At 43.5% G+C, this 19,269-nt stretch overlaps 1 protein-coding gene across 1 annotated transcript in view; it reads left to right on the forward strand.

The window, feature by feature from the left end:
* Window positions 1-19,269, forward strand: part of elp3 (elongator acetyltransferase complex subunit 3) — a 144,024-nt gene that overhangs the window by 69,345 nt on the left and 55,410 nt on the right. The window contains 2 exon segments of the mRNA XM_038800483.1: window positions 7-133; window positions 12,862-13,055. Coding sequence (XP_038656411.1) covers window positions 7-133; window positions 12,862-13,055 — 321 coding nt within the window.

Genomic DNA, 19,269 nt, shown 5'->3' on the forward strand with positions numbered 1-19,269 from the left:
CCTCAGGGGTCACACTGTCAGGGCCGTGTGTGAGTCATTCCAACTGGCAAAAGATGCTGGCTTTAAAGTCGTGGCACACATGATGCCTGACCTTCCAAATGTTGGCCTGGAGAGAGACATCGAACAGTTCATTGTAAGTGTCCATCAGCTGGGTCCTTCTTTGCCCAAGTAAGCAGCGTAGCTTTCAGCATTAAACAGCGTTTTTGTTCTAAGCTAGAAAAGAAGAATGGTGCCCAGTTCAACACAACAGCATACATGAATCTGAAACTGACCTGCACTTGACTCCAGTCCAGCAGCACAGATCATGCCTTTGCTGGTTGTTTGAAAAGTGATGCCAAACATCCAACTATGCCAAGGTGGACTCTTCTTTCTGTTGCTCTTTGGAAGAGATCACTGTGGCTTTTCTAATCAAATGGCCAAAATTCTGACATTTCCTTTTCTGGAATAGAGTTTTTTTGCTTGCAATTTTGATCACCTCTTCATTTGTATTATGGTCCACATATAACATTTTCAGCATATATTTTAGCATCATCCATATTTCAATGGCATCTATTTTCTTCCACAGATCTTTATTGTTGTCAATGTTTCTGAGGCATTCAGGAAAGTCGATAGAATGTAACATCTTATGAGCTATTTTCTTTGTTACAAGCTTGATTACTTGTTAACACATTGTTCGTCTTCATGAAATTACTTCTGACTATCTCTTTCCTCCTCCTAATTTCAGCCTCGCATCTACCATCTTCTGTTATCATTTGCCCCAAGTAGACAATTTATCTATTCCAGTATGACACCAGCCACTTCAATCTTCACTGTAATATCTTCCAATGTATTCCTTCTAACTATTATTGCCTTTTGGTGTTCAGACTCGATCCATAGTCCAAACATCTAGATTTTTCTTGATGTAAATATTTTGTAGAGCCTCACTTGATTCTACGAGTAACGCTGTGTCATCGATGTACTGCGAGTTTGTGATGTTTTTGACTCCAGTTTTTACCCCTGTAAGTACATCTAATTCTCTGAATATTTGTTCTGTGTACAGATTGCACGATATTGACGACAGTACACAGCCTTGTCAGACTCCTCTTTTCGCTTGAAACATTCCTGATTGTCTGCCTTCTAACCTGATGTTCGCTATTTAACCCTAACATTGGCTCTGGATAAAGCTCCCCTCTTTTATGACAATCTGACAGCTTTGTTAGCTTTTACTATTGTTAACACTTGTGTATCCATGGTTCTTATTCACGGTGCTTATTATGTTATGTAGTTAGAAGCTAGGCACCTTCTTCAAAAATACAGTGTCAGAAATCAGAAAAGACTTAATCCCCTGAGGCACTTTCAACCATTTTGTTAGGTTTAATGGAATATGTTTCTGTGATCCTTTCTGGAAGTGTTTTTCAATGAAAGATTTATGCTCCAAGCAAGCCGAGTCACATCCCATTTTGGCAATTTTCATGCAATCATGTATAATCTTCGGTAAATACCTCACCCTCCTAGATAATTCCTGTAAGCTTGTTTTTATTGATTTTATAAGAGGAAGATTACTTATTCTAAATCCAGATACTCTGACAGTGTATTCGCATATGTTTAGTACCTGTGCAAGAATGGCTTTGGCTTCACATCAGTGCTAAATCTGTGGAAAGTAAATGGGGCGTCAAGGATGGATTTAACAGGTGAATGAGATGAGATTGTTTTCTCAGGAAGCTTATTCTACTTTTTTTCGGTTCTAAGCCAGGCTCTGACTCTAGTTTCAGACTGTACTGACACTTTAACTGCAGCGTTGTTTTGAAGTGAGACTGCTTTGCACAGGTGTTGACATTCCAGCATGAATGGCTTGTCCAGATTCTGATAACAAAATGGAGGTAAGCGGTGTCATCTGCACTGGGGAAATGTGCACTGAAGTGGAAGAAGACTTGTTTAGGATACGTGGGGCTGTCTTTGTATAGTGGAATGAGAGGTGCCAAATGTTGTAATTTGAAACCAGATGAGTGAGTCTTGTCCAAGTAAGAGAGACTTGTCAGGTCCGGTAGTTAAGGAGGATCACTGTTGCGCTTTTGTAGCTGGGTTTGAGTTAATTGCTCCAATGGACTTTGAGATCTTTTTGACAGCTGTAAATGTCGCAAGTGAAATGATCCAAGTGGTGGTGACTTCAGCTCACTGAGGGGAATTGTCCTATGACGAGAGACTGTGCAGGCCTCTATTCCCTAGAGTTGACAAGAATGAGACGTGATCTCATTGAAACATATACAATTCTGAAGAGGCATCACAGCCCAGGTGCTAGGAGGTTATTTTCTCCTGGCTGAGCGAGAACTAGGGTTCACAGATTCAGAAAAGGGATTGAGTGTGTCGGACTTAAACTGGAAGAAATCTCTTTGATCAAGGTTTGAGAACCTTTGATATTCTATACCTCAGAAATCTGTGGATGCTTAATCGTTGAGCACATATAAGACGGAAGTTGATAGACTGTTGGACGCTAAAGAGAATCAAGGAATATGAGGATTGTGTGAAAGGTGGAATTGAGATAGTAGGTCATTGATGACTTAATTGAATGGCTAAGCAGTCTTTAAGGGCTGAATGGGCTACTTCTACTCCTATTCCTTATGTAATCCTCTTGTAATAAAGGTTGCCTTTTGGCAGCTTACATAAAAGGGTCTTCTATGACCATATAAAAAGAAAAAGGCGATAAAAGAAGGAGTAGGGGTGATGAGGGATCAAAAAGGGAATTTAGACTTTTAAAGCAGAGGGTATAGATAGATATTCAATGAATACTTTGCATCTGTCTTTATCAAGGAGGAAGATGTTACCCAAGCCATGGCAAAGAGGTAATTCAGAAAGTATAAGAGTTATAAATTGGAAAGGAGGTGGTATTGGATAGGTTATCTGTAAATAAAGTTTATAAGTCACCGGGACTGGATAAGCTGCACCCAAGGATACTGCACAAAGTAAGAGTGGAAATTAAGGAGACACTGGCATTATTGTTTAGTCTTCTTTGGACTTGGGGGTGGTGTCAGAGGACTGGACAATTGCAAATGATACACCCTTGTTCAGAAAAGATGTAAGGATAACTTCTAGAAACAATAATTCGGGACTAAGTTAGTAATTGCATGGACAAATGTGATTAATTAAGGAAAGCCAGGATGGATTTCTTAAGGGAAAATCCGGTTTAACGAACTTGCTGGAATTTTTTGAAGAGGCACAGAGAGGGTAGATGAGGGCAATGCCTTTGATGTGGTCTACATGGACTTCCAAAGGCATTTGATATAGTGATGCACAACAGACTAGTGAGCAGAGATATAGATTCATGGAATAAAGGGAATAGAGGCAACATTGATACAGAATTGTCTAAGTGAAAGGGAACAGAGATGGATGTTTTTCCGTGCTGGAGGATGATTTGTAGTCAAGTTTCTCAGTGGTCAGTGTTAGGATTCTTGCTTTTACTGATATGTATCAATGACCTAGAGCTTGGTGCACAGGGCACAATTTCAAAGTCTGCGGATTATACAAAACTCAGAAGCATTATGAACTTTGAGAAGGATTGTGTAAAACTTGAAAAGGGCTTAGACAAGTGGGTGGAATGGGTGGACAGGTGGCAGATGAAGTTCAATGCAGAGAAAAATGTTGTTTGTTTTGGCATAAGGAACATGCTATAAAATAGAGGGTGCATCTCTAATGGGGAAGCTGAGAGACCTGGGTATGTATGTGCATAAATCATTGAAGGGGATAGGACAGGTTGAGAGCGTAGATAATAAATCATACAGTACCCTAGGCTTTATTAGCAGAAGCATAGAGTACAAATGCAAGGAGCTTATGTTGAACTTGTGTACGTCGCTAGTTGGACCTCAGCTGGAGTACTGCATCCAGTTTTGGGCGCCGGACTTTGGGAAGATTTGAAGGCATTGGAGAAAATGCAGAAAAGATTCACGAGAATGGTCCCTGGAATGGGGATCTTCAGTTATGAAGATATATTGGAGAAAGTGAGACTGTTTTCCTGAGAAATTTGATAGTGGTATTCAAAATCATGAGGGGTCTGGAATGATGGGGATAAATAGGTAGATAGGAAGAAACTGTTCCCAATCCTGAAAGGATTGAGAACAAATGGGCACGATCTAAAGTATTAGTAAAAGAAGAAATTGTGATATGAGGAAAAACCTTTTCATGCTGTGAGTACTTAGGGTCTCGAACGCCCTGCCTATTAGTGTGGCAGAAGCAGGTTCAACTGAAGGATTCAAAGAGAATTAGACTGTTAATTGGACTGCACCTACCGATCCATCCCCCCGACTGGACTTCGGAAAATCGGACCATAAGACGGCGCTCCTTCTCCCGGCATACAAGCAGAAACTTGTGAAAGAATCCGAGGCAGCAGATGAGCTCCTAGGCGACTGCTTGGAGTCAGTAAACTGGTCCATATTCAAGAACTCAGCGGCCAATTTAAGAGTATGCCACCATCGTCACAGACTTCCTCAGCAAGTGTGTAGAAGATTGGGTGCCAAAGAAGGTAGTATGTACGTTCCTAACCGAAAACAATGGTTTAATCGGGAGATTCACTCCGTACTCAAGGCTAGGTCTGAGACGTTCAAGATAGACGGCCCTGACCTATACAAGAAATCCAGGTACGACCTTCACAAAGCCGTCTGGGACGCCAAGAGACAATACCAGACTAAGCTAGAGTCACATACTAACCACGTGGACTCTCATCGGTTGTGGCAAGGCTTAATCAACATAACAGGATACAAAACAAAGCCGAGTAGAATCTCCAGCAGCAGTGGCCCCCACCCCGATTAACTCAATGTATTCTATGCTCGGTTCGAGCAGGAAACCATCAAACCGCTGTCAACCGCCCCAGCAGCCTCGGACACACCCATTCCTAACGTCACAGCTTCCAAAGTCAGATTCGCCTTCTTGAAAGTGAACCCTCGAAACACAATGGAGTCCCTGGTCGTGCACTCGGATCCTGCATGGACCAAATGGCAGGTGTGTTTGCAGACATCTTCAACCTCTCCCTACTCCGTTCCGAAGTTCCCACCTTCGTCAAGAAGACCACCATCATACTGGTGCCAAAGAAGAACCAGACAACATGCCTCAACAACTACCATCCTGTGGCCTTGACATCTATCATTATGAAGTGAGTCGAGAGGTTGGTCATAGATCATAGAATTTACAGTGCAGAAGGGGGCCATTCGGCACATCGAGTCTGCACCGGCTCCTGGAAAGAGCACCCTACCCAAGGTTAACACCTCCACCCTATCCCCATAACCCAGTAAACCCACCCAACACTAAGGGCAATTTATCATGTCCAATCCACCTAACTTGCACATCTTTGGACTGTGGGAGGAAACCGGAGCACCCGGAGGAAACCCACGCACACACGGGGAGGATGTGCAGACTCCGCACAGACAGTGACCCAAGCCGGAATCGAACCTGGGACCCTGGAGCTGTGAAGCGATTGTGCTATCCACAATGCCACAAGTTCATGAAACACATCAACTTCATACTCCCAAAATGCCTTGATACACTTCAATTCGCATACCGCCACAACCGGTCCATAGCGGACACCATCTCCTTGGCCCTAACTCATCCCTGGAGCAACAAAGATTCCTCCGTCAGACTCCTATTTGTTGACTACAGCTTCGCCTTCAACACCATAAACCCAGCCAAGCTAATATCAAAACTCCTAAAACCTTTGACTTGACTCTTCCCTCTGCAATTGAATCCTTGACTTCTTGACCCATAGATCACAATCAGTAAGGATAAACAACAACGACACCTCCACGATAGTCCTCAATACTGGGGCTCCGCAAGGCTGCATACTTATCCCCCTACTACTCCCCGTACACACACAACTGTGTGGCAAAATGTGGCTCCAACTCCATCTACAAGTTTGCTGATGACATGATCGTAGTGGGGCGGATCTCGAACAATGATGAGTCAGAGTACAGGAGGGAGGTAGAGAACCTAGTGGCATGGTGTAACGACAACAATCTCTCCCTCAACATCACCAAAACTAAAGAACTGGTCATTGACTTCAGGAAGCAAAGTATTGTGCGTACCCTTTATGTATCAATGGCACAGAGGTGGAGATGGTTGACTGCTTCAAATTCCTAGATGTGCACATCACCAACAATCTGTCCTGGTCCACCCATGTCAATGCTATGACCAAGAAAGCACAACAGTGCCTATACGTCCTCAGGAAATAAAGGAAATTCGGCATGTCCACAGTGACTCTTACAGATACACCATAGAAAGCATCCTATCTGGCTGCATTGCAGCCTGGTATGGCAACTGCTCGGCCCAAGACCGCAAGAAACTGCAGAGTCATGAACACCGCCGAGTCCATCACGCAAACCTGCCTCCTATCGATTGACTCTGTCTACGCCTCCCGCTGCCTTGGGAAAGCGGGCAGCATAATCAAAGACCCCTCCCACCCGGGGTATTCTCTCTTCCAACTTCTTCCATCGGGCAGGAGATTCAAAAGTCTGAGAACACGTACTAACAGGTTCAAAAACAGTTTCTTCCACGCTGTTACCAGACTCCTGAATGACCCTCTTCTGGACTGAACTGATCTCTTCACACATCCTCTCTACTGAGCAGTACTGCACTCCGTGTGCTCATCCGATATATATTTACATTGTGCATTTACCTTATGTCCTATATTATTAATGTATGGAACGATCTGTCTGGACTATTCGCAACAATACTTATCACTGTACCTTGGTACAAGTGACAATAAATTCAATTCAATTTGAAAGGAAAGAATTTGCAGCATTAAAGGGAGAAGGCAGGAGAACAAAACTAGGTGAGTTACTCTTTCGGAGAGCTGGTGCAGACATGGTGCCCCCCCTCCTGCTCGGTAACAAATCTGTAATGGGCAAATGGTAATGGGATTTAAAAGTTCCATTCCTTTAGCAGTTCTATCATCAAGACTGATTAAAAATTATAAAGGGACTTAAAGTAAAATTTAAAAAGAAGAGATGGAATAGGCCATTCAGCTCTTCGAACCTGCACTGCCATTCAGTAATATCATGGTTGATCTGGTCATTGCCTGAATCCCACTTTCCTAACTGCCCCCCAAAACCTTTGACTCCTTTGTAGTTAAAAAAAACTGTAACCTAACTTGAATATATTCAGTGACCCATCCTCCACTGCTTTCTGGACTAGAGAACTACAAAGATTAACCACCCTCTGAGAGAAGAAATTCCTCCTGATCTATCGAGACCTTTTATTCTGAAACTGTGTCCCCTTCTTGTAGATGTCCCCGCAAGGGGAAAACATCCTTCAGTATCTACCCTGTCAAGCCTACTCAGAATCTTGTAGCTAAAAAGATCGCATTTCACTCCTCTGAACTCTAATGAGTATAAATCCAAACATCTCAACCTTTCCCCGTAAGACAGCCTCGCCATTCCAGGAATCCACCTAGTGGACCCTCTGTGAACTGTCTCCAATTACATCCGTCCTTGAATAAGGAGACCAAAATTTAATGCAGTTCTCATAAACAATCTGTACAGTTGTAACAAGAGTTTGCTACTTGTATACCCTATTCCCCTTGCAATAAAGGTCGCTGTGCCTGCAAGTCAACTTTGTGATTCAGCCCTGTGCGTAAAAGAGAATGGCAGTCAAAGAAATTGCTCGAGTGACGAGGCAATGATACGGTACGAATCATGAGGAGCGAGAGTTCAAAAAACTCCAGAGAAAGGGAAGAGTAATGAAAAACACTGGAGGAAGGGGAGGCAGGTAAGGTGGAGAAACATAGCGAACTACCAGGAGACAGTAACAGAGAAAGGAAAAAAAGTAACGAAAGACGTTTCTATTGAAAGCAGGACTGTGGCAGAGTCCCATTCTGTGAGATCAAGGACAGTTGCAACGTGGATGTTTTGCTTGAATAAAATTGACTGAGGGTTCTGTGGAACTTAATGGGTTGTACTGTATTTGATCCAGGTACAGGATTTCTGACACAACAGTTGAAAGATGTTTTACATCCCAGAATTTAATTGAAAATCTTTCCTACATTGGTGATGATTAATAACCTAGTTTGGAAGCAGCTGTAAAATAAATGAGGCCCTGCGCATGAGAAAATACTCAGACCATTGAGAGAGTTTGATTTTGCCAGCATTCTAGCTCCAGTTTAACACAAATGAACTTGACTGAGCAGGGCAAGAACCAGGCCAAGTTGATTGATCTAGAAATTAGTTGGGGTGCGTGGGTTTTGCTTTTGGAACGCAGATGACATTGGTTGAGTATTCTGTCTCATAGTTGTGCTCATGGATAATTGACAGTTCTGACATCCGAGGTCCATGGACTCTACTGAGGAATTCTCCCATTTTCGTAAGCTCAGCAGAAAATTCAAATACTGATGGATTAGCTGTTGCCTTGGCCACCCACGTACCTCCTATGTCAACAAAGCACCGCTAAAAAACTGACTCTCCTCTAAATGTCCTGTTGTTTACCAAACTGGGAAGAAATACTTTCTGAAAAGTGGTCCTATAAACTGGCTGTGAGCCGATCCTGTCGTCATTATATTTAAGCTTTGTATCAATTGAGCATCCTGCTGCATTATTTGGCTTCGGTACATTCCAATTTTGGCTTTTTATGCATGCTCATGTTTAATCACGACACCATTGGTGACAGACTTTCAGCTACCCAGTCCTCAGTTCTGGAATTTCGTCCCAAAACCTCTCTGCTCCTCTCTCTTTTTAAGTAGCTCCTTAAAGCCTACATCTATGAACCAGCTTTTGATTACCTGCCCAGCTATCCCCTCATGTGGCCATGTGAAGCTTTGTCTGATTACACTCCTGTGAAGCACCTTGGGATGTTTTAATACATTAAAGGTGTTCATAAATATAAGTTGTTTAACCTGTAAATAAATCTGAGTTTTAGCCCTAATGCATTGTTCTGGAGAGGTAACTTCTGCCTTTTCTGGAGAGGCAGTGTGCCAAAAGAGGCTTCCCAAGACCCAGCAATAAACATTCAAAGATCAGTCCAATTCATTCCAAAGATGTGCGGGTTAGGTGGATTGGCCATGCTAAATTGCCCGTAGTGTCCTGATAGTAAGGTTAAGGGGGGAAGTTGTTGGGTTACGGGTATAGGGTGGATGCGTGGGTTTGAGTGGGGTGATCATTGCTCGGCACAACATCGAGGGCCGAAGGGCCTGTTCTGTGCTGTACTGTTCTATGTTCTATTGGACCACAGCTAGGGTTAATGGTTAAAACCAAGCATGCCACACTCATTAAAAATACACAAGTCTTTGGAAGAGCTTTGATCTGGCTGTCAATGCAAGGTAAAGTGTTGAGAAAATGTCTAGAGTGAAGTAGTAGCAGTGTTTAGCAGTGTTAGTGAGGTGTTAATGTTTCAGCCCCTGCTAAGTTTTGTAACAGGGCAAGAAGTCATAGATTTTTATTTGCTTCTCTCAGGAGATAGACATAGAACAGTACAGCACAGAACAGGCCCTTCGGCCCTCGATGTTGTGCCGAGCAATGATCACCCTACTTAAACCCACGTAACCCGTATACCAGTAACCCAACAATCCCCCCATTAACCTTACACTACGGGCAATTTAGCATGGCCAATCCACCTAACCTGCACATCTTTGGACTGTGGGAGGAAACCGGAGCACCCGGAGGAAACCCACGCACACACGGGGAGGACGTGCAGACTCCACACAGACAGTGACCCAGCCGGGAATCGAACCTGGGACCCTGGAGCTGTGAAGCATTGATGCTAACCACCATGCTACCGTGAGGCCCCTTATAACATAGCTGCTGCTTGGAGGAAGCATTAACAACCATAATGCCTAATTGCAAAGTGTAGAATGGGACGAGCTCAATGGACTTTTCCTGGCTGTCATTTTAAAATCTTTATGCGCTTTTATTATTTAACGTAATTCACAAACTACAATGCATTTGGCATCAATGAATAGAATCTCTGAGACCAGAAGGATGAAAATAAAATAAAGAAAGTATATCATTTCCTATGCCGACATCCCAGTTTCCTTTCTGAGAAACTGAAGTATTTTACTATCACATGCATGGCCCAGTGGACCTTAACCAGGGAGAGCCAGTAGCGTTGATTTGTTTTACTCTTTTCCTTGCTCATGCTGCTCCATTTTTTTCCATTCCGTGTCTTGTAAATGTTCAGGCCTCTGATACGTGGAGACAGATACAGTTGACATTTGTACTTGCGCTCAGTGCATACCCACATTCAAGGTGGGTTGTTAGTGGGAATTTAGTTCAATGTTGGATGTGATATTGGGCCTGTATTTTATTGTTTGATTTTGGAGTGCATTGGGGGAGTGCGTTTAGTTATTCAATTTTGGGGTGTGCTCGTGAGGAGTATGTTTCTTCTCCATTTTTGGGGTATGATAATGGGGAGTGTGATTTATCATTCAATTTTGGGGTGTGTAATGCATTCACCTTGTTCTTTCCTGCAGCATGATCCTGACAGCTTTAGTTTTTAGGTGGGGCCAATGCACAGCTGATATGTAGGCTCCATATATCGGGTGTTTGGAGTTGAGGTTGCACTAATGTTACCGCAGCGTTTCTGGAGCTGAGTTAGATTCAATCAATAGACAATGATTTGAATTTCATGCTAAATTTGTAACGGTACGGCATATGATATAGAACTCTCTGGATTGATCTGGGGAGATGGCAAAGAAATAGGGGCCTCACGGTAGCATGGTGGTTAGCATCAATGCTTCACAGCTCCAGGGTCCCAGGTTCGATTCCCTGCTGGGTCACTGTCTGTGTGGAGTCTGCACGTCCTCCCAGTGTGTGCGTGGGTTTCCTCCGGGTGCTCCGGTTTCCTCCCACAGTCCAAAGATGTGCGGGTTAGGTGGATTGGCCATGCTAAATTGCCCGTAGTGTAAGGTTAATGGGGGGATTGTTGGGTTACGGGTATACGGGTTACGTGGGTTTAAGTAGGGTGATCATTGCTCGGCACAACATCGAGGGCCGAAGGGCCTGTTCTGTGCTGTACTGTTCTATGTTCTATGTTCTAAATGGAAAGGAAGATAGCTTCAGTGGAACAACACCCACTGACATGGGCTCAGTAAGCTGAAGTTCATCCTTCTGTGCTTGTTATGGGCCAGGGTTTAGAGAACCCAAAGTGTATCATGGAGTTCACCTGACCCACAACTTTTAATAGATTGTGGCATGGGGAGCACACAGCTCACTCTACAGGTATGGTATAGCAGAAAATGGACCAGTTGTTTTTAAAACAAAACAATGTTTATTCTATGAACTCAAGTTAACCTTTTTAAAACAAACTGTGAATCAAATACACGCCGCAAAGAATACAACACTAAGTAACCTGTATGCTGTCCTTTTAACATCCAAAAGACTTAATAAACCTTCAAACAGGAGCACATTAGGGTTTACATTCAAGACTGAAAACATTTATAATTCTTCTGAATTCACCAAGTGATCCATATATAGTCTTTTGGATGGCAGAGATCACAGCAGTGCAGCTCACTTTTAACTTTAGATTCAGCTCACTGAAAAACACAGATACACCAAGCTCTTTCTCAAACTGAAACTAAAAAAGCAGAAGTGGAACTCGGCTCCACCCATACTCTGACATCACTCCAGTAACATGAGCAGCTCCATTCCTTAAATGTACATTTCTTAAACACCCATTTCTTAAAGGGTACTCTCACATGACTGCCTCTCTAAACCAGCTTACAGCTCACCAGTTAAGATGGTATCATTTGATTAGTTCAATTTTAATGAGCCATTAAGGCTATAAATCAGTTACTGTAATTATTCTAATATTTAAATCAAATCAACAGCTGACTTCTGTTAATAAATGTGATATTGAGTAAACACGACATCTCCGACATTTCATTGAGCACTGATAAATGCAATATCCTCCTTGAGACATACTTTTGATTGTTTGACTATAAAAAAGGGATGATAGCCCAAAGCACATACAGTAATTTGGTACAGAGATCATATATGAGGAGCTGTGTCATTCATATTCCTTCGACACAAACCTGCTCCATTACCTTGTTTTGGTGGGGGGGGGGGGCACGGTAGCACAGTAGTTAGCACTGTTGCTTCATAGCGCCAGAGACACGGGTTCGATTCCTGGCTTGGGTCACTGTCTGTGCGCAGTAAGCACGTTCTCCCCCTGTTTGCGTGGATTTCCTCTGGGTGCTCCAGTTTCCTCCCATAAGTCCCAAAAGGCATGCTTGTTAGATTAATTCGCCCTCAGTGTATCCGAACAGGTGCTGGAGTGTGGCGACTAGGGAATTTTGACATAACTTCATTGCAGTGTTAATGTAAGCCTACTTGTGATACGAATAAAGATTATTATTGTTATCATTAGTTCAAAGCTTATCAAAGTAATCTCTGTAAAACATCTTTGTTTCATCAATTACAACTGACAGGTCAGTCTGCATGAATTAGGGTGTATGATTAGTCAGGGCAAGACATCATGGGAGAAATTCCCCAAAGTTTTTACTGCAATTTGCAGTTCTTGTGCTATGTTTTTCTGTGGTTTAGGGAAGGAATTTCAGATTTTGGGACTCGGGTAATTGAAGACGCGGCCGCCTACTAAAACATCTCTCCATTGACGTGACAGCAGTTATTCTGAATGACCTATTGTATATCATAACTGGTATTCCCAGCAACCAACGGATTTGAGACGTCAGAGTCAGGAATGGATGATGAGATTGGGAAAGTGGGGAGACTGCATAGGGTTAAAGCCACAAACCTGGTGTCACCTTATGATGATTCCTGATTTATCACATCATCTTTACTTGCTCATCCTTGGTAGTGTTCCACTTGGAATTAGAATTAGGATATCAGTAAAATGTCTATAACAGTCTCATGATGGCTCCTCGTCCAGTCAGTTTTACTATTTGTTATGTTGCAGGAATTCTTTGAGAACCCAGCGTTCCGCCCTGATGGCATGAAGCTGTACCCCACACTGGTGATCCGTGGCACTGGACTTTATGAGCTCTGGAAAACTGGCAGATACAAGAGCTACTCGCCTAGCACACTTGTGGATTTGGTGGCTCGAATCCTTGCACTCGTCCCCCCATGGACCCGGGTGTATCGTGTTCAGAGGTACTTCATAGCAACATCTTCCAGCTTCTTAAGAATATTAATGTATTCTTGGGTGTAGCCTTCTGATAGAATACTCCTTGATAGAATACTAAAATTGTGCTGCAAATATTGTACGTAGCATCCATCCAGTTATGCTTTACAATGCAAAATGTGTCCATGCTTTGCTCAATGTTGACTCACAGCCGCATTCTTCATTTGCATGTGTTCCCGAGAGGTGGCTGCATTTTTCCCAACCAAGGCTATTTGCTTGACCTTGGAGCACTCTCCAGTAGTAGGGTAGTGTGTTTGATGTAGTTTGGATTTCAGCAAGTTTTTTGTAAGGTCCCTCATGTCAGACTGACCAGAAAAATAAAGGTCCATGAAATAGTGGAGAAAGTAGCAATTTGGATCCAAAGTTAACCCAATAGCAGGAAGCAAAGGTAATGACTGAACGGCTAAGAAAAATCACAAATGTCCAGAAATCTGAAATAAAGCAGATGTTGATGGACGTACTCGACAGGTCAGTGAGCATCTAATAGAATTTACAGTGCAGAAAGAGGCCATTCAGTCCATCGAGTCTGCACTGGTCCTTGGAAAGAGCACACTACTTAAGCCCATGCCTCCACCCTATCCCTGTAACCTAGTAACCCCGCCTAACTTTTTTTTTGGGCATTAAGGGCAATTTTAAAATGGCCAATCCACCTAACCTGCACATCATTGGACTGTGGGAGGAAACAGGAGCACCCGGAGGAAATCCACACAGACACGGGAAGAACGTGCAGACTCCACACAGACAGTGACCCAGCGGGGAATCGAACCTGGGACCCTGGAGCGGTGAAGCAACTGTGCTAACCACTGTGCGACTGTGTTGCCCAAATCCGAAAAGAGAATATTTCAGGTGGTCAGGAAATGTTTGCTGACCTGCTGCCCATAGGACAAGGCAGGCTCAATGGACCAGCTGGTTATTTGCTGCTTGTTAATTTCATAGGAGGGAGGCTATTCAGCCCCATGCATCTGTTCCATCATTCTCTCAGATCACAGCGGATCTGCACCTGAACCACATTGCTCACTAACCCACGGTCCCCTCACCAAGTAAAACTCATCAATCTCAGTCTTGTATATTTCAGTTCACCCCCAGCATTCAGTTCCTTTAGGGGTGGGAGACTCAGATTTCCACGGCTCTTTGTGAGGAAAGACGCTTCCTAATTTCACTCCCAGGCTCTATAATTAAGATAATGCCCTCCTTCTGTTTATTGCTTCTATGTATTGGCCCTATCAAATGCATTTATCATTTTAATAATCTTGTTCTATTACCTCTTAATCTTTTAAACCCAAAGAGATACGCACCAGGCTTTTGCGACCTGGTGTCATATTTTAACCCTTTATTACTGATGAATCCGCATTTTTGCCCCTCCAAAGCCAGTAGATCCTTTCTGATTTTCGGTGCCCAAACTGAATGGTCTGACCAGGACTGTAAAGCTTCCTTTTTTTTATTACGAGCACTGAAATAAAACCCAGCATTCCATCAGCTATTCTTGTACCTGTTTACCGTCCTTTAATTATTTGCTCCTCCATAGTTCCTGCTCTCTCACCATTAAGAAAATATTCCAATTTGCCTTTCTTGGAACAACGTGAATGACCACACACTTCCCGATTTTCTGTTCTATTTGTCATAGTTTGCTCACTTAATCTGTCCATGTCCTTTTCTAACTTCCTGCTCCCACCTTCATAACCTGGGTTGTAATATCATCAGTACTGTAATGCACCTAAGAGTAAAAATCTAATTTCCACGTGACACAATGAAGTAGGAGCATACTTGCCATCATGCTTCACACTGAAAAGTGTTGCCACAGGAGTTGCGAAGATAGTTTGGTATTTTGTACATTGGGGATCGATCAATGCATTTTCTGCCCATAAAGCAATTTATTGAAGAATGATCATTGTGCTCTTTACAGTGTAGTGTGCTTGAAAATCTTTTCAACCTGATTGAATATTGGCCTTTTGAAAAATAAATAGCATTTCGAATCCGCGCTGGTGCATTAAAATGGAATGAGCAAAGAATGATATACTCACGTCACTTGTGCCAGCAGAGCTCTTAAATTATTGACTTGCTTATGAATTAGATCCTTTTCTCTCTGGTGTCTATGTATGAAGGTAAATGAGTTAATTTGTCCCCTGTAATCGGTGCCTTTTGACTGACTCTTAACTAGCATATGGGTCATCAGGTATCTTTATTTCCGCGGGTACGTGTGATAAAATAGTTGCTTTATTGAGAACCATTATTTCCATGCAGCTGCTCAGAAAATTTTAAATTGGTGGGGGGGGGGGGGCAACATGATGAACCGTCATAAAATCTGAGCAAGTCTTGACGAGATGCTGAAATATTGAGGAAGCATAAAATGAAGGAGCTGGGTGGTTTTCTAGTCAGGACAGTAAATTGAAAAGGAAATTAAAAGGAGAGGAAAAACATAATCAGCATAATCAAGAATCCCTCCCACCCGGCTTACTCACTTTTCCAACTTCTTCCATCGGGCAGGAGATTCAGAAGTCTGAGAACACGGACGAACAGACTCAAAAACAGCTTCTTCCCCACTGTCACCAGACTCCTAAATGACCCTCTTATGGACTGACCTCATTAACACTACACCCATGTCTGCTTCATCCGATGCCAATGCTTATGTAGTACATTGTATATATTGTGTTGCCCTATTATGAATTCTCATGTATTTTCTTGAATTCTGTTTAATTCCCTTTTCTTCCCATGTACTGAATGATCTGTTGAGCTGCTTGCAGAAAAATACTTTTCACTGTACCTCGGTACACGTGACAATAAACAAATCCAATCCAATCCAAACACCCCACATCATCCGCCTTCTCCCTCATGAATTATTGGAAGAACTCCCCTGGATTGAAAGAACTTTCTCATCATGGTTGCACATCTGGTAGAGTGACCTCTGGGTCTCTGCACTGGTTTAATGATCTAGATTGTGGGTTGTGGCACCTTGGTGGTGTGGTGGGGAGTGGTTTGGGAACGGTCTCTGTATCAATCCCTGGAGTAAATCTGTTTATCTCCGGATATTCGGGGAGCAGAGGCCATTTGGTCCATTGCAGTTTATCCATCCATTTAGTCCACCCCCTTTCTTCAACCCCAATACATCATCCAATTGTTTCTGAAGTGATTGCAGGGTTTTTGCATTGAATCCAGGAGAACGCTCCATGTCTTATCATTCTCTGTGAAGAAGGGCTTCCAGATACCACATTTTACTCATTTGAACTTGCCATCTTACTCTGACACGTTATATTTATTTGGAGTTGCCTTTTCCTCACTTGACCTGTCTATATCTGTGCAGAATCACCTCTCAGATACCTTTTTTCAAGTTTGAAAAGGCCAATCCCTATCTGCATTCCTTGCTCTTAACTCAGGCTTCTAATTCGCAGGATCAGCTGCAAACCTTTTCCCTGCACTACTGACATCCTTGATATAAGTGAGGCTTGCTTTTATGTAGCATCTTTCACAACCTCAGATCATTCCACATTGCAGCCAATGAAATACTTAAAATGTAGGCACTGTTGTAATAGAAGGAAACACAGCAGTCAATTTGTGCACAGTAAGATCCCACACATAGCAATGTACAACAGTAATACAATAAAGGCCAGTTAATCTGCTGCATGATGTTGGTTGTGGGAAAACTATTTTCTAGGAATCCGGGTAAGAGTCCTCTTACCTCAAAATAGTATTGTTTCGATTGTCCCCGAGTTGGCAGGTGGAACCTTGGTTTCATGTCTCAACGGGAAGGTGGAACCTCCAATAGTACAGGTCTGGCCCTGTTGGTCCATTGCCTTATTGCAAACACCCTCTTCATTCAGTTGCAGAATCGCATCAGCTTCCTGCTGCCAAGTGACATAAAATCCTTCATCTGGTCACTGCCTAAAGGAATTCCAGCATATAAGATATAAACTCATGAAATCATGTTGAAGGTTCAGTGTAGCCTATCTGCTATTACTGTAATCACTAACTGTCTGTCTTACTCTGTGGACAAACCTGTTTATAATTCTGACTTCCCATTCCCCCACTCTCTCACTCTCTCTCATTCCCTCGCAACCCCCCCCCCCCCCCCCCCCCCCCCAATCTTTCTCTCTTGATCACCTAAATCCATCCTCCAGCACAGACATACTTGAAACTCACCGCTATATTAATCAAGAGATTGGGCTACTTCTTTAATTCTTAACTGCATCCTAGCTGATCCTGGTGCCATGTAAACCCCATGTAAGGCTTTGAGTTCCTTCATAGTGTGTGTCTGACTGTCTCCTTATGTAATGAGTGCTAGTCCAGTTTGGTAAGATTTTAGATTTTGGTGAATTTTCATTTAACACTGTTGTCATTTCTTTTTAAAATGTTTTTTTCCAATTTAGGGGCACTTTTGTGTGGCCAATCCACCTACCCTGCATATCTTTGGGTTGTGGGGGTGAGATTCATGCAGAAATGGGGAGAATGTGCAAAATTCACATGGACAGTGACCTGGGATCGGGATCGAACCCGGGTCCTTGGCGCCGTGAGGCAGTAGTGCTAGCCACCGTGTGTCACCCCCCCCCCCCCCCCAACTCCCACAATACCTCTGCATACAGTAAATACAATTTTAGTTGTGTTCTGATCCATTATCAACTGTTTAACTTTCTGCCCTAACCACATTCTATTCACCATGGATGTGCAATCTCTCTACACCTCCATCCCACACCTGGATGGCCTGAGAGCTCTTTGCTTCTTTCTCGAAAAGAGGCTCGGACAATTCCCATCCACCACCACTCTCCTCCGCCTGGCTGAACTCGTTCTATCTCTCAACAACTTCTCCTTTAACTCATCTATTTTCTCCAACTCAAAGGTGTAGCAATGGGTACCCTCATGGGTCCTCGCTACGCTTGCCTTTTTATGGGGTATGTGGAACATTCCTTGTTCTAGGCCTACCCGATTCCACTCCCACAACTCCTTTACTGTTACATTGAAGACTATTTTGGTGCCGCTTCGTGCACTCGTCCGGATCTGGAAAAATTTATCAACTTCGCTTCCAGTTTCCACCCCTCCATCACTTTCACCTGGTCCATCTCAGACACTTCTCTTGACCTTCTGTCTCCATTTCCAGCAATAGATTATCTACTAATATCCACTACAAGCCCACTGACTCCCACAGCTAGCTGGACTACAGCTCTTCGCATCCTACACCCTGTAAGGACGCCATCCCTTCTCTTCGCTCGTTCGCCTCCGTCGTATTTGTTCCGATGATGCCACTTTCCAAAATGGTGCTTCGAAAATGTGTTCCTTCTTCCTCAACCGTGATTTCCCACCTACTGCTGTTAACAGGGCCCTCAACAGCGTGCGGTCCAGCTCCTGCGCCACTACCCTCGCCCCCTCCCCTCCCTTCCAGAACAAGGATAGAGTCCCACTCGCTGTCACATTTCACCCCACCAGCCTCCGTATGCAAAGCGTAATCCTCCGCCATTTTCGCCAACTCCAGCGTGATGCCACCATCAAACACATCTTCCCCTCACTCCCTCTGTCAGCATTCCGCAGAAGCCGTTCCCTCCGAGATAACCTAGTCCACTCCTCCACCATACCCAGTACCCCTCCCACCACCCATGACACCTTCCCATGCAATCACAGAAGGTGTAACACCTCCCCCTTTACCTCTTCCATGCTCAACATCTCAGGCCCAAAACACACATTCAAGTTTAAGCAGTGTTTCACTTGCACCTCATCCAATTTGGTCTATTATATTCGCTGCTCTTAATGTGGTCTGCTCTATATCGGAGAGACCAAACCCAGACTGGGTGATCGCTTTGCTGATCACCTTTGGTCTGTGCGCATTCAGGATCCTGACCTTCCCATTGCTTGCCATTTTAACACAAGACCCTGCTCCCATGCCCATATGTCTGTCCTTGGCCTGTTACAATGTTCCAGTGAAGCTCAACACAAACTGGAGGAACAACATCTCATCTTCCGGTTAGGCGCACGCCTTCCGGTCTCAACATTGAATTCAACAACTTCAGATGATCACCCCATCTCGACCCATTTGTTTACATTTTAACTGTATTTTACCATTTCTTTCTTGTCTTTCTTTATATATTTACCCCCTCCCCATCTTATCCACCTTTCCTTACCATTCCTTCCCTTTGCTTCCCCCTTCCCTTCCCCCCTACATCTACATCTGTCAGTTTGCCCTCTGATGTTAGTTTGTCTGCT

The sequence above is a fragment of the Scyliorhinus canicula genome, chromosome 6 (assembly GCF_902713615.1).
Source record: "Scyliorhinus canicula chromosome 6, sScyCan1.1, whole genome shotgun sequence".
In the NCBI taxonomy this organism is placed as follows: domain Eukaryota; kingdom Metazoa; phylum Chordata; class Chondrichthyes; order Carcharhiniformes; family Scyliorhinidae; genus Scyliorhinus; species Scyliorhinus canicula.